The sequence below is a fragment of the Diplotaxodon limnothrissa genome, linkage group LG6, assembly GCF_057381915.1.
Source record: "Diplotaxodon limnothrissa isolate DT_005_m linkage group LG6, D_limnothrissa_male_GT1.1, whole genome shotgun sequence".
Classification (NCBI taxonomy): domain Eukaryota; kingdom Metazoa; phylum Chordata; class Actinopteri; order Cichliformes; family Cichlidae; genus Diplotaxodon; species Diplotaxodon limnothrissa.
The window spans coordinates 24,679,564-24,694,431 of NC_140601.1; the positions used below are offsets into that span (position 1 = coordinate 24,679,564).

General features: G+C 42.7%; 2 protein-coding genes across 3 annotated transcripts; one reads left to right on the forward strand and one right to left on the reverse strand.

Moving 5' to 3' along the window:
- The first annotated feature begins 666 nt into the window (after positions 1-666).
- On the forward strand, positions 667-3,555 carry grhprb (glyoxylate reductase/hydroxypyruvate reductase b). Its single transcript, XM_085355991.1, has 9 exons — positions 667-913; positions 1,339-1,472; positions 1,554-1,626; positions 1,788-1,904; positions 2,016-2,104; positions 2,205-2,309; positions 2,605-2,740; positions 3,115-3,245; positions 3,335-3,555. The coding sequence occupies exons 1-9, from the start codon at positions 741-743 to the stop codon at positions 3,454-3,456; spliced, it is 1,080 nt and encodes a 359-aa protein (XP_085212117.1). The 5' UTR covers positions 667-740; the 3' UTR covers positions 3,457-3,555.
- Positions 3,556-4,422: 867 nt separating this feature from the next.
- Positions 4,423-14,740, reverse strand: zbtb5 (zinc finger and BTB domain containing 5). Of its 2 annotated transcripts, none has more exons than XM_085357003.1 (4): positions 14,652-14,740; positions 12,361-12,574; positions 11,426-12,274; positions 4,423-8,511 (listed from the first exon to the last, which is right to left on the reverse strand). In XM_085357003.1, the coding sequence occupies exons 1-4, from the start codon at positions 14,738-14,740 to the stop codon at positions 7,345-7,347; spliced, it is 2,319 nt and encodes a 772-aa protein (XP_085213129.1). In that variant the 3' UTR covers positions 4,423-7,344. The 2 variants fall into 2 exon arrangements, with proteins under 2 accessions (XP_085213129.1, XP_085213130.1); XM_085357004.1 differs by lacking the exon at positions 14,652-14,740 and adding an exon at positions 14,180-14,594.
- Positions 14,741-14,868: the final 128 nt, after the last annotated feature.

Consider the following 14,868-nt stretch of genomic DNA (forward strand, 5'->3'; position numbering starts at 1 on the left):
AAAGAAAAAGATAGCACAAAAGTAATACCTGTAACACAATAATGATTTTAAGGTCCATCCAACTGAAAGCAGGACAGAAACAGCAGAAACATGTCAGAAAATATTGCCTTATCTTAAATCAACCTTGTCGATGATGAGTCTGCTTTATCGCTTTGGATTTGAGGTGTGACAATACCTCCTCCAGCCATTACGGGTTAGGGGTATTTTATTTTTCAGTTTGAGAAAAAATAAGCAATCAACCAAGCAACAACTTTTCTATTTTCATGACAACGCAGGCAGGCTCGTGTTGGAAAAAGCCAGATATAAAAACTGGTCGCAACCAGTGAAAGCAGAAGATAAAAAACAATGTTCAGGTCCCCCCCCCCCTCATTTAAAGAAACAAAGTTCACCAGCTAAGTGAAACATTTACACCACAACTCGATGGAAAACACAATTCTGGTACTGTCTTTGTCGCAGCAGGTAGTTATGCTTGTGCCTCCAGTTCCATAATCAGAGACAAAATTGGACCGATTTTTGCTTCTTCTTTTTTTCGGGGGGGGGGGCTAGGGATAAGTATCTCTAACCTTCAGACCTTCAGACTATGCAATGGCCTTCAGACTCCCGCCCTTTTATCATATTGGTTAGTTCACAAAGGAGCCTCCCCCTTGATCTGCAGCCAGAATCACACACAAATCCCACAACAGTCTCCAGAGTCTACTCATCCTACACTGTGGACACTCTGCCCACGCACTTACGCTGCAATGTGGTGCAGTCGCATGGCACTCCGTCGGCTCCAGAAGATCGCCGTTACTCCTTTGAACATTACCGGGGGTCTAACAAGCAACATCCAGAGGGAGATGTCAACCCTGCCACGCGTCTACGTCACACGACAGATCCCACCTGAGGGCCTGAAGATCCTCCGCAAATCCGGACAGTGAGTATTTTTTTAGTATCCTGTTATGTCACTTAAAATAACAAATTTTTTAGCATTTTTATGTAACTACGCGATGTGTGCTGCAGGAGATTTGACAGTGATCACTTTAAGCAGTTTGAATGTCTGGTCTGAGGTTCATCATTTACTTTGAACAAACATGACTGCTAATGTTTGCCTTAAGGTCTTGTCAAATAAAGCACATAGTCTAAAGGGTATTCCCTGAGAAAGAGAACTGCACAAATGTTTCACTGCACCTTAAAATCCCAGGATTTCTATGAAAAGCACTTTGAGATTATGTATCTCTAAGAAGAACCATTATCTGTATATAAATGTGAAACCTGTGCTCATGCATTTGGGATTTTTTTTGTTTTTTTCAAAACTGGATTTGATTTAAATCTTCAGTCATGTGATTTCTGTTTCCCTAGGGTGCAGTTTGAGCTGTGGGACTCAGATGACATACCGGTGCCCAGGAAGGAGCTCCTTCAGAAGGTCAAAGGTGTAGATGGTCTGCTTTGCACGCTGACAGAAAAAATTGATGCGGAACTGTTGGACGCTGCAGGTCTGCCCTTTGCCTTTGACAAATAACCTAAATGCAACAAACAGCCTTGCATGTCTTTATATGTGTGATGTATTCCTGCAGGTCCAAACCTGAAGGTCCTCAGTACAATGTCAGTGGGATTCGATCATCTGTCTTTGGATGAGCTGAAGAAACGGTGAGTTCCCTCTTTCTGTTTTATTTTATTGTAACACGTGTGAATGCCGTTCATGGCTCTACTGAGAGTGATCTTCCCTTTATGAAAAAAGGTTCTTAACATGCAAATAGGCAGTGAAATATTCATGTAACGTTGTATGCAATGTTTATGTTCCCCTACAGAGGAATCCGTATAGGTTATACCCCTGAAGTCCTGACAGATGCTGTTGCTGAGTTGACAGTAGCTCTGCTGCTTGCGACCTCCAGGAGGCTCATAGAGGCCACACATGAGGCCAAGACGTACTGTCATATACAAAATAAGATCACACATGTGTGGAAAACTTACTAAAACATACATGCAAAAATGCAAACTGTGCAAAACAAATTCTCTCTTTCTCTCACTGATGCCAGTGGCGGCTGGGGCACGTGGAGAACGCTGTGGCTGTGTGGTTATGAGCTGGCCAACAGCACTGTCGGTATTCTCGGACTAGGCAGGATCGGTAAGCAGCACGTCACTAAGACAACCTTTACATCAGCGTATCGTCAAACTGCCATTTCTGTCAGTTATGAGCTTTTTACAGTGTGTGATTGTACTCAAAGGTGTGGCCATTGCTGAGCGTCTGGCACCTTTCAAAGTAAGGAAGTTTATCTACACAGATGTGGCCCCCAGGCCTGAGTTGGCGAGTGCCATCAATGCAGAATATGGTAAGGAAGACCCAGCAAGGACGTTACTCTATGATATGTGGACAAAAGATCCCCTGCCAACAGGGCAGATGAGAGGCAGGTTTAAGGGGCTAGTCAAAAGATAAGGCTACTTAAAACCTTTTGACTTTTTATAAGTCTTTCTTGAAGTCCTAAGAGCCATCCACAAACCTAATATGATAAAAGTGATATTAGTGCATCTAGTTTAGTTTTCATCTGATTCCTACCAGCTAAAAATGTTTGTTTTATTTTAGTTTTCAGTTTATTTTTAATAACCTTGCACTGTATCTTGTTCTAGTCTCTTTTGATGAGCTGGCAAAGCAGTCAGATTTCCTGGCTGTGTGCTGTGCTCTAACACCAGAGACAAAGGAGATCTGCAATAAGAACCTCTTCTCCAAGATGAAAAAGACTTCCATCTTCATCAACACGAGCAGGTATCCCTACCTGATACATGCATGACCCCAAGAGTGGTCTGTGAGTGTTGTGCTCATTAATTACTGATTAACCTGATGTTTAACAGGTTATTTTCCTTCACTGATCACCATTTAATACACAAAATGCAAGGTAGCGGTTTTAAGAAATGACCATTGTGTTTCCTCAAATCCAAATATTCACATTTGAGATATTAGAATTGCTCGCAGTTTCACAAAATGACCTCCACAGTTGACTAGTTCACTCACAGGAAATTAGAATGACTAATCATTTAACTTCTCGGTGACTTGCATCTGGAGAAATGGATATGTACTGTAGGCAATCAGCAGAGAGGATTCTGCCCTTTGAGTCTATAACTGACTTTGCTGTTGTGCAGAGGCGGGGTGGTGAACCAGGAAGACTTGTATGAAGCTCTGTCCACAGGGCAGATCGCAGGAGCTGGATTAGATGTCACTGTTCCTGAGCCGCTGCCAACCAACCACCCACTGTTTACGCTCAAAAACTGTGGTGGGCATTCTGCTACTTTGAACAGGTTTTTAAATCACACTTGGTCCTCTCTGCCTATCATTAGGTTTTAATATTTTCTCTTCCTGCAGTGATTCTACCCCATATTGCGAGTGCCTCCTATACTACCCGTGATGCTATGTCTTCCCTGGCGGCAAACAACCTCCTCCTGGGCCTGCGAGGGCAGCCGATGATCAAAGAGCTCAAGCTTTAAGAAGAAACAGCTTCCACTCTGAAAAAATGATCAAATAGTGGATGATTAGTTCTACTTACTGTTCAAAATATATTTTGCTGACTGAAGTAAATCCTTGCAGTGTTGCAACTGTCTCCTTTTTCTTTAGTCTTCAGTTTCACATTTTTTAGTTTGGGATTCTAGAGTGCTGTGAAAAAGTTTTTGCCCCCTTTCTGATTTTCAAATTATATGGAAAAAAAAGTGATTCAAACCTAGCAGGCCCTGGGTGAAAAAGTGATTGCTCCTATAAACCTACTGGTTTCCCACACTTTGGCAGCAAGAACTGCAAAAAGATTTTTACTCATCTCTGTGGAGGAATTTCGGCTCACTCCTCTTTGCAGAATTGTTATATTTCAGCCACATTGGAGGGTTGGCGCATGAACAACCTGGCTCAGATCATTGTACTGCTGCACAACTCAAGCGTGGGGAAAAGCTGATAGCCGGACATTCTCCTTCAGGATTCAGGATCAAGCCTAAGAAATGGCTCTGTAACTCTTTCCACTCTGATAGGTGTCAGTGACATTGCTTCTCAGCTGCTCATTGCATGTTGCGTTGCTTTTTGAGAACTTTTAGCCTAGTTAGCTTTGTCAGACAGCTTCTATGTTAGCAATTTCTTGAATCAACGGGTCTTGCAGTAATCAGGCCTGAGTGTGGATACGGAAATTGAACTCAGCTTTCCCCAAAAGTGTGGTTAATCAGTTATCTCTTAATTTAACAAACAAAAAACAATTTTGTATTTACTCAGGTTATTTTGTCTTATGTTAGAATTAGTTTGATGATCTAACACACGTGTGATAAATATTTAAAAATACGAAATTAGGAAGGGGGCCAAGGCTTTTTCACAGCACTGTATATGATAAGAAAGTTGCACACAAACTGAATTTCATAGCATTTTTATTCAGCCTATACAACACCTGAACATACTATACAATCTTCAAAGTACTCAAGAGTAAAGAGACAAACATTTAGCCACCTCATTGTTACACTACGGACGTTATACAGAAAAAAACAAACAAAAACAAACTAACACCCCCCCCCAAACCTTTCAATTTTGGCATATCAATAAAAGTCCGGCTTTACAAGCTAGAGGGCATAAGGCAGTGACTTTAATAATCAATTCAGACTTTTATACACATTTCTTTCTAAGAAAGCAAACATCTTCATACAGAGGGTAGTTCAGTCAGTGCAGTTTTAATAATAATTTAATAATTAATACAACAGCTGTAGAAGACATCACCTAACCTGCTTGTGTGACATGTAAACAGTCAAACCTTTGCCTGATCCCATATCTACCTTTGTATTTTTCAAAAGCCTGCTACAGCTACCTCGCTTCATGACGAGAGAAGAAGCTGAATGTGAGTGAGAGTCAGAGCAACAGACTAAATTTTAGTCAGATTAAAGACTGAACCGTCACTGGTCATTTAAATGACTTTAATAGAGTTCTGAATTAAATTTACAGGGAAAATAACTTTAAATAACTTTTTTTTTCCTTTTTAAAAAGTGTCATTTTGTAAAGGGCTAACAGTGTGATGACTCTACAGTACAATAAGGTGCCAACTAGGATTGAAAGCAATGATCCTGTCTCACTGACAGCTCAAGTGTCACAATACACCAATCATTAAACTATACAAAAAGCAAACATGTTAATTAATGTGTTATTTTTTTCCATTCCAGTTCACTAAAACAGAACTCTACAACACAGCATGAATACTGTTTCAAAAAACATACTGCCATCCAGAGGCTGTTTTTCAACCTGCAGGATGTCTGCTAGCAGAAAACCTTCATGTGATATTATTTTTGTAAATCCTGTCTATATTTTTTTTTTAAGCGTACACATCCTCAGCTGTAACATAGTTGTCTTGTAACTTACAGCATTCCCCAACATTTATCAAGTTACATTAAAATACAGCTACATAAAACACAAAATTTCTTGTAATTAACAAAAAATGAAAACATTAAAATCTTGTTTTTTAAAATTACTTTCTCCATGTGAAATATTCCTTTAGTGATGTTACATTTTTCTAGACTAGTGGAACTTTGTTTTCATTTCCAGCACAACAGAATAACAAAGGAAGAAGGAAGATCATAAGAGCTGGGTGAGCCGGATGGTTGGATTACAATGAAGATGTCGTCACATAGTTCAACGTTCCAGTAAACATTATTAGCTGTAAAAAAAAAAGACTGATTTGTCTCAGTGTTTTTGTATCAGGCGCAACATTATATGTAAAGAGACACGTATAAAGCACTCATATCAAGTACAGTAGCAAACAGACACGCAATGTTTACATCTTTAGGAGTTGTTTTGTCTCCTCTCCAAAAGACTTACCAGAAATGTGCAATACAGTATTTACATGTCTAAATATTTTTTTTTTCCTCCAACACATGCTGAACTCGTCACTGAAACTTCGCCGTTCTTTCAATAAACGCACAACACCGAGGAGCTATGGCTGAAAGTCACGTAGTGCCATATCTTTTACAATCACAATAAACTGTTTTATGAATTTAGACAGAAAAATGCGTTTGTTTTTTTAAACTTTTCTCCTGATTGCCGTAATAGTTTTACGTCAGTAAACAATGAAACTTCACTCTAAGGTAAACAGTTGTGGTGGAAGGGTAATCAGGCTAATTCATAATTTTCCCCCTACAAGTATAAATGTTTTAAAGTGAGGCTGTTACTCTTGCAGACATATGCCACATGAAGGCCTCCATGAGTACATTTTGAATTATTTGGCCTTTAACCAAAAATATTTTCAACATTAAAATGAGCTCAGCAACAACGTCAGCGACAGACTGAAAATCAACCACAGACGACGATCATGTCACGTTAATTTGACTTGAATAAGTCCACTGCTCGATTCCTCATGATGACTATTAATTAACAAAGTACTGATGACATTTCACCGCATGACAGAATAAAAACACTGTTACAACACTACATACTCTGTCGCCTTCTCAGCTGGTTAAACTGTTAAAATGCTACAGATTTCAGCATTACCCAGGTCTCTCCCACACACTGGATTATCTCTACCTTTTTTGCTTGCATCTAATAAACCATTAGATTTTAGCACTTACACTCATAATGGCGACCAACGTGGATGAATGTGAATGGATGTGACTGCCCGTGCACAGAACAAGGCACAGTCAATAATGTCAGCTGCTACATGTTTTTACAATTATGCACCGAATATGAATTTAAATACAATATTTTACATGATGTCAGTCTTTAGTGCTGATGTTGCACAGCTGCCTCTGAGTGTTGCAATGACTGAATCTAATTTAATTCCAAGTGTACCACTAACAATGAATCGCCACTAAAGGATCACCTCATGCTCATCTTGAAGTTTCATAATGGGAGTTCACAAACCAAAGGGTGATGTCACAGCAGCTATGTCCATCTTTTATGCTGTGTTATGCTCACAAAATTGTTAAAATATGTTTTTTTCCTTTTTAAATTTTCACATATTGGCCATTATCAATGCCAAATGGTAATTTGCTGATATATCGGCCTGCAGACAAATCAGTCAGGCTCTAATACAGTAAAGTTTAAAGGGTGCACTTTGACACTTTGCAATTAATTAACATAAATAAATATGCTAATTTTGCATGTCCTACATCCCTAAAATCTTTCTATGGGGTTAATTTTTTAACAGAAACTTTATCAACTGGTCCTGGAGAAGATCACGTTATATATTTATATTAAGTTACATTTTCATCCCCATCTTTGGTCTGTGATCAGGATCAGTTAGTTTAGACAGAGCGGATAACAAAACTGGCCGTTCAGTCAGAGCTTCAGAAACATTTTTATAACAGCTTTGTGACTTTAAAGGCAGCTACACTGATTCCTAGTGTTTTAATCTCCACACTCTGCTCCTACAGCAAGCCATTGGACATGTTACTGTTCTGCCAGCGCAGACAGGTGGTCTTGGAATGCTTGTATAGGTGTGACGACTGGCTGAAGCGTTTTCCACACTTCAGACACGCGTAGGGTTTCTCTCCCGTGTGGACACGGATGTGTTTCTTGCAGTCAGTCAGGGTGAGGAAGGTTTTGCAGCAGATTTTGCAGGCGTATTTTCGTGCCCCTTCAACCACTAGGACATTGTGCTCTGAGAGAGCCTTTTTGCACTTGGACAGAACGTCTGCTGAGGCCCGGGTGAGCTGAGGGGGGAGGGAGGTGGGCCTGTTGCCACTCATCTCATACCCCCCGTTCTCATTGAGGAGCAGGGGACCCGCTAGACTTGAGGAAGAAGAGGCAGCATCCTGAAGAATCCCCCCGACTGCCTCTTCTCCTCCCATGCCAGTGGTCATTTTTGGAGCAATGCGTCTGTAGCCTGGATAACTCAGACCTGTGCCGCTGGCTCCTCCTGTCTCTCTTGAGGGCCGTCCCAGTGAATGAAGCCCCAAACTTGAGCGCTGGAATTCTAAATCAAAAGGATCCACTCCTCCACGTCCTCCTCTTGAATTTCCCCCATTTCCTCTGGGGCTTCCTAAACCATCATGCAGGGGGCGGAGGAACAGAGAATCGGCTTGCAGATTATCTCCAAAACTGCTTCTACTCTCACCACTGAGTGGACCTGATTGCAAAAGAGAGGAAGAAGCAGAGCTCGAAGTCCCAGCAGCTTCCTGCCTCAGCAGAAAGCGATGTGCTACTGCATCCCCAGTTGTTGTGTTCGGAAGGTCGTCCTCTCCGGCAACCATCCCCGAGCTGCCAGTCGCAAAATCCTTTTGGCTGAGGAAGCTGGAAATGCTGAAACCAGGTTTGCCACTCAGTCCATTATTACACCCAAAACCTCCGTTCGCACCTCCTCCTCCTATACTGCCCTTGAGGATGAGCTGAGAGCTGGGCTGGAGAAGAGAGTCGGAGCTGGGCTGGGGTTCAGAAGTGAAGCTGCGGTCGCTGCTTTCTGGGCTCAGCTCCACCTTCTCTTCGTCCTCCTGGCACCCAGGCTCGGGGCGATCACTGCCTTCGGCCTGCGATGTGACGTCGCTAATTTCATCAGCTGGCTCGGGCGAACTTAGCGGCTCACGTTTAACAACCACCTAAGAAAAGCAAGAAAAGGAAAGAAATGTTTCATCTAAGGCCAAGGGAGATAAGACCTCAAATTTTAATGTAAGAATTAATATTCACAACACTGGCTAAAGGTCTCACAGTTGGACAGAATTTTATTGTGGAAAGACTTCTCACAGAAACCTCAGAGCCAGCTCCCAAATGGGTAAAACCAGATGCTCTAAAATAATCTCTTGAACAAGCCTGCTTTGCCTTACTAAGACGTTTTATTTTTTCTAGCATGTCCTTTCGAAATAAAGAATTAACATCCAACCATTTCCCCATTCTTCTGTCACAGTGCGTTGCTACTTTGTTGACCTGTGTCGTCTTAGCAGCTGTAACAGTAATTTGCAGGTTCAGGGTGGATTAAGCCATGGTGATAAATTCCTCTACAGGGAGTGCAGAATTATTAGGCAAGTTGTATTTTTGAGGAATAATTTTATTATTGAACAACAACCATGTTCTCAATGAACCCAAAAAACTCATTAATATCAAAGCTGAATGTTTTTGGAAGTAGTTTTTAGTTTTAGCTATTTTAGGGGGATATCTGTGTGTGCAGGTGACTATTACTGTGCATAATTATTAGGCAACTTAACAAAAAACAAATATATACCCATTTCAATGATTTATTTTTACCAGTGACACCAATATAACATCTCCACATTCACAAATATACATTTCTGACATTCAAAAACAAAACAAAAACAAATCAGCGACCAATATAGCCACCTTTCTTTGCAAGGACACTCAAAAGCCTGCCATCCATGGATTCTGTCAGTGTTTTGATCTGTTCACCATCAACATTGCGTGCAGCAGCAACCACAGCCTCCCAGACACTGTTCAGAGAGGTGTACTGTTTTCCCTCCTTGTAAATCTCACATTTGATGATGGACCACAGGTTCTCAATGGGGTTCAGATCAGGTGAACAAGGAGGCCATGTCATTAGTTTTTCTTCTTTTATACCCTTTCTTGCCAGCCACGCTGTGGAGTACTTGGACGCGTGTGATGGAGCATTGTCCTGCATGAAAATCATGTTTTTCTTGAAGGATGCAGACTTCTTCCTGTACCACTGCTTGAAGAAGGTGTCTTCCAGAAACTGGCAGTAGGACTGGGAGTTGAGCTTGACTCCATCCTCAACCCGAAAAGGCCCCACAAGCTCATCTTTGATGATACCAGCCCAAACCAGTACTCCACCTCCACCTTGCTGGCGTCTGAGTCGGACTGGAGCTCTCTGCCCTTTACCAATCCAGCCACGGGCCCATCCATCTGGCCCATCAAGACTCACTCTCATTTCATCAGTCCATAAAACCTTAGAAAAACCAGTCTTGAGATATTTCTTGGCCCAGTCTTGACGTTTCAGCTTGTGTGTCTTGTTCAGTGGTGGTCGTCTTTCAGCCTTTCTTACCTTGGCCATGTCTCTGAGTATTGCACACCTTGTGCTTTTGGGCACTCCAGTGATGTTGCAGCTCTGAAATATGGCCAAACTGGTGGCAAGTGGCATCTTGGCAGCTGCACGCTTGACTTTTCTCAGTTCATGGGCAGTTATTTTGCGCCTTGGTTTTTCCACACGCTTCTTGCGACCCTGTTGACTATTTTGAATGAAACGCTTGATTGTTCGATGATCACGCTTCAGAAGCTTTGCAATTTTGAGACTGCTGCATCCCTCTGCAAGATATCTCACTATTTTTGGCTTTTCTGAGCCTGTCAAGTCCTTCTTTTGACCCATTTTGCCAAAGGAAAGGACGTTGCCTAATAATTATGCACACCTGATTTAGGGTGTTGATGTCATTAGACCACACCCCTTCTCATTACAGAGTTGCACATTACCTAATATGCTTAATTGGTAGTAGGCTTTTGAGCCTATACAGCTTGGAGTAAGACAACATGCATGAAGAGGATGATGTGGACAAAATACTCATTTGCCTAATAATTCTGCACTCCCTGTATATAAGTTGTAAAACAAATAAAACCTCTAAAGTTAATCATAAATATTTTTTTCTAACTCTAGCCTATAAATGGAAACATTTAGTGGAAAATTAACATGTTAACTTTTGCAAGAAATGGCTTCCTTGCCATTACTGCTGCTGCTGCAGAGTGGGGGGGGGGGGTCTATACTATACTGGACAGTCTTTTCAGGCTAAAGTAGGTACTCTGCAGTACTGTGGTACAGTTTACAGTAATGAAGTGCAGGATGGGTGTTCACGATCACTGTTAGGACTGGTTATGACAGCTGAAACTCGATGGCCGAGTTGTCCCACCTGTTATACCCCTTTGAAGTCTGCTTGAACTCTTCTGCCTGGGGTGTGTGTGTGTGTTTAGTTCATGGACTGTAATGTCAATTATCTGCACATTAGTTAACGAGGCCACAAAAACACTGGTCAAATTTATGTCTCTTGGATCCAAGTCGATGAGAAAAATGTAATCAAGGCTTCAGGGTAACAGTCATTAGTTTGAATGTAAGTTGATGACATTCTTTACTACCCTTCACCTGCCAATCTCCACCTTTAGACATTACACCGCCCAAAGGTTGGAGAGTGGCCACGACAGCTCATGTAACATCTGCTAATATCTCGTAAATTGCAGCAAGCAAAACCCACAAAGAGCAGTGGACCTCAGAGTCAGCACAGGTCAGCTGTCACAGTCCGTCCGCAAGGAAATCAAATCCTCAGAACAGAAATTATGTGTGACTTATTTCTAAGTGAGTCATTTTCCCCAGCTGCACTGCTACACCCGATCTTATGACTTCCCTCTTCTGTCCAATCCCTTAACCCCTGGTTGCATTAATAACAATCAAACCAACGATTTCTGTTAAGTTTGTTTACTTCATACAGACAAGCCTGAGAGGTCTGGAGAGTTTTAACTATGAAAATATTCCTGCCCACTGAAGAGACAAACCTGTAGCTTTACCTTCTGCTCCTCTTCTTCGTTCTCCTCCTCCTCTGTTCCTGATTTTATTTTCACCCCTGCTCTGCTGTCCTGCTGATCCTGGTCATCCATGTCCTCTTCTTTGTTTACTCCTTGAATTCTCCCCAAGTTCTCCTCCTCGCAGCGTCCACTATCTGACTGACTCGGCATCTGAGGGTCATCTTGGGACGCAGCTGCTAACCCAGTGATTGGAGGGTCAAGTTTAGATTCGTCCCCCATCTTGTGGGAATCCGGGGAGAGAAGTGCTCCCTCCTCCCGCTCTGCGTTCACCCCTTCTTCTCCTAACAACCCGAGGTTAGGCGCCAAAGGACGCTGTCTCTGTCTGGGTCTCTCCTCTGAAATCCCCAGCGCCAGAGAGGGCTTCCGTTTGTGGAAGCGTCGGATTGGGAAGGAGGCCCTCTGGTCAACCACCCTACTGCCAACTACATTTCCCGCCCGGTCGTCTTCCATCCCACCCAAAGCAGAGCTCACCAAGCTGAGCCCCAGCTGCTGCAGTAAGAAGGAGCGCTGCAGCTTTGAAGTGGCAGCATTTGCTGCAAGGTTAGCATTAGCTGCTAACATCGGGTTCACTGCTAAATCAGCTACTTGCTGATGCTGCTGCTGTCTGTGCCTCTGCTGCTCCTGCTGTGGGTGGTGATGGGCAGCTCTGTCGGATGAGGGGGACATGGGCAGCGTGCGCGTCGTCAGGTAGTGTTTGCAAGCCTTGACCACATTGTTGAGGTGCAGATGCGAAGCTGCGAGGAGAACATCCATGACATTGCTCTCGCCGAGCATCAGTGTTGACGTGTACATCATGTCCACGAGAGCAGCGAAGGCCTCGGCCGTCACCACCTGCAGAACGCACACAGTGGTTTCAATCACCATTAGAATGACTAAAAACACTTTTTTCGCTTTTTTGACAGCATTTTCTTTCTAACCTCGCTGTCCAGCTGGATCATGTTCATGCTAGCATCTCCCTCTGCGACAGTGAACAGCGCTCTGAAGTGGGTGCTGCAGGCCGCCAGCACGGAGCGGTGGGCTTTAAAGTGTCGGCTGCCTACCACGATGACACAGTCGCAAAGCTGACCATGGACACGCTGATAGTTCAGCTGCTGGAAGATCTGCTCAAAATGGCCTGGGAAATCCATGGCCCTGCAGACAGAGGAGCAGAGGGTAGGTTAGTTATGCAGAACTACAGTCAGCAAAGATCAGGTGATCTACTGATGTCACTGCATCTGACCTATCAGCAGCGACCTGGAGCTTTTCAAGCTTCAGTGTTCTTCAACAAATTGGGAAATTCAGTTTACTGCCCCTACGTACTCTTACCCTTATCATCATAATGCCCAAACCAATAGTTCTAAGTTAATTGCTGTATTACAAGAAACAGACTGTATGTAGTTGCCAACTTGACATTATTGAGTAGCACACTGGTTGCAGCTTGCTTTTTTGACAATCCATTATGCATGAGAAAAAAAACAAAAATTAAATAAGATCAAGTTATCTTAATGGATAAAACAATTGGGGACAAAGTGATAAATCACAACATGTGTTACTACAACACTCATCACACTTCAAAATGTTAAAAAACGCTTATTTATCAAAGTAAGACAGGAGAGGATGGAGAGAGGTTAGATTTTAAAAGGTAAGGACTGCTCCGTGACATTTAACAGACTGGGAAGTTAAAGCTGAAACATAACATCCTCATTCATTTTAGACACTTTTGAACTGATACCAGATCTATACCTGATGTGTTGCTTATGTGAAGTGTATACTAACTTTTGCTATTCCAAGGTTGCATGAAAAGGCAGTGTATGGCAGGGTAATCTGGTTAATCTGTGGTACTGTGGGGATGTTTACAGTGCAGAACAGATGTGGCGTTTATGGTTACTGTAACAAGGAAACACGTAAATTTAAAGTTATGGAAAGGAGATTAATTCACTGAATTCTACCTTTATAGTGTGTAGGGGTGTCACAAATCTGCCCTGACAGCCAACAAGAGCAGAAACTCAGGTCAGCTGATCACAGCCCAAAAACAAAGAAAATTTCATTGTGCTTACAATAAAAATTACTTCCAAGTGATGCTGCACTACAAAACTAGAGATCTCACACCTACTCGAATCAAACTTGAACCCACGATTATGCTCATTTTTCTGCTTAGGTGTAGCTACATCAGCACATAGAGCGAGTTTGCATCTGAATTTGGGCTGACATAATGTTTGTACTCCCATAATATTATTTGATTTTTATATTATTAATGAAGTTAAGTTAGCTTTGCACAAAACAGCTGATAGAAATGTCCTCCAAATAGCTCATTTTCACTGCATTTCAGAGTCTGGATCCAGCACTTCAGTATTTTTTGAAACAAGTATGTTCACTTCTACTTGAGTGATGAAACTGTGCATTTTTGAGTACCTGTGGATGCAGTCTAGGATGTCTGAATGGTGATGGGGGTGAAGTTGGACCAGTTTTTGTATTTACTAGCGAACAGCCAGGATGCCGTGGTGCTGTCGTTTTATTTTGGTTACTGATTACTGTGCACCAAATGTTGCGTTTTCCACTGTCTTTGCCTTCTTGCTATAAAGTCATATATTGACGAACAGGTCTAACTTTATTGAACACCGTCGTCTTTACACACAGTTAACGTCACAACTGCAATGGAACACAATAGCATGGGATGCGACTGGGTAAAATGGCACAAAAGAAGCACTCTGCTGGTGCTGTAAGTCAGAGCAGAGAGCCAGCGGTACTTTAGGTTACCTTGAAAGATCCGGAAAATGCAGGTATCGAGAGGGAGAACAGGGTTAGCTAGCTAAAGTTAGCTGGCTTCAGCCCAACAAATAGCCCGTTAGCTAAAGTAAAAGCAGCGGCATGCGGTCACCGAGACTGGACAAAATGTCCCCTCAAGCCGAGCTGTGGATAGCTAACATTTCCGCTGCTACCTCCCGCGTCCCCCTGCGGTCGACTTCCTGACGGTTTGACCCCGAAGCGGCTTGTTTGGTTTTGGCCGTGGGAACGTAAAGCTGGCCGCGATGCACGGTGACGCGGTGTCCGTTGATCTCCAGCGGCTGCCAGGCTGAGCACACAGCCACGGCGCCAGAATAACCGTTAGAATAATATTAATGCCTCCTATCTATTGGTGAGTGGTAGCGTCATGCTGTGTTGTGTTTTCTAATATTTCCCCCGGCCGACAGACGGTTTTTCCAACCAGACTCACGGGGCGGCGCTGTACCTCTTTTTCGCGTCCATGACCTCACCCGAGGTGAAAAGCTGCAGCTTTACAGTTTCACCACAAGGCGTCGCTGCTGCACCCCCACACATAGCCAGTTAGCCAAAGATTATAAACAGCATCGAGATGGTAAATGCTTTGGCATTTTCATTTTGTTAAAGCCCGTATAAATGATAATCCAATGAACAAAGACATAGCAGAAGGAACAGTGCAGGCAAAA

What these genes read in the sequence shown, in the direction of transcription:
- zbtb5 (XM_085357003.1), bottom strand. Translation starts at nt 14,740, where the DNA reads ATGTGTGGGGGTGCAGCAGCGACGCCTTGTGGTGAAACTGTAAAGCTG. An exon ending in GTCATGGACGCGAAAAAGAG is followed by an intron (nt 12,575 to 14,651) that starts GTACAGCGCCGC and finishes CTCTGTCTGCAG; the next exon opens with GGCCATGGATTTCCCAGGCC. An exon ending in ACGAAGAAGAGGAGCAGAAG is followed by an intron (nt 8,512 to 11,425) that starts GTAAAGCTACAG and finishes TGCTTTTCTTAG; the next exon opens with GTGGTTGTTAAACGTGAGCC.
- grhprb (XM_085355991.1), top strand. Translation starts at nt 741, where the DNA reads ATGTGGTGCAGTCGCATGGCACTCCGTCGGCTCCAGAAGATCGCCGTT. An exon ending in GCCACACATGAGGCCAAGAC is followed by an intron (nt 1,905 to 2,015) that starts GTACTGTCATAT and finishes CACTGATGCCAG; the next exon opens with TGGCGGCTGGGGCACGTGGA. An exon ending in ATCTTCATCAACACGAGCAG is followed by an intron (nt 2,741 to 3,114) that starts GTATCCCTACCT and finishes GCTGTTGTGCAG; the next exon opens with AGGCGGGGTGGTGAACCAGG.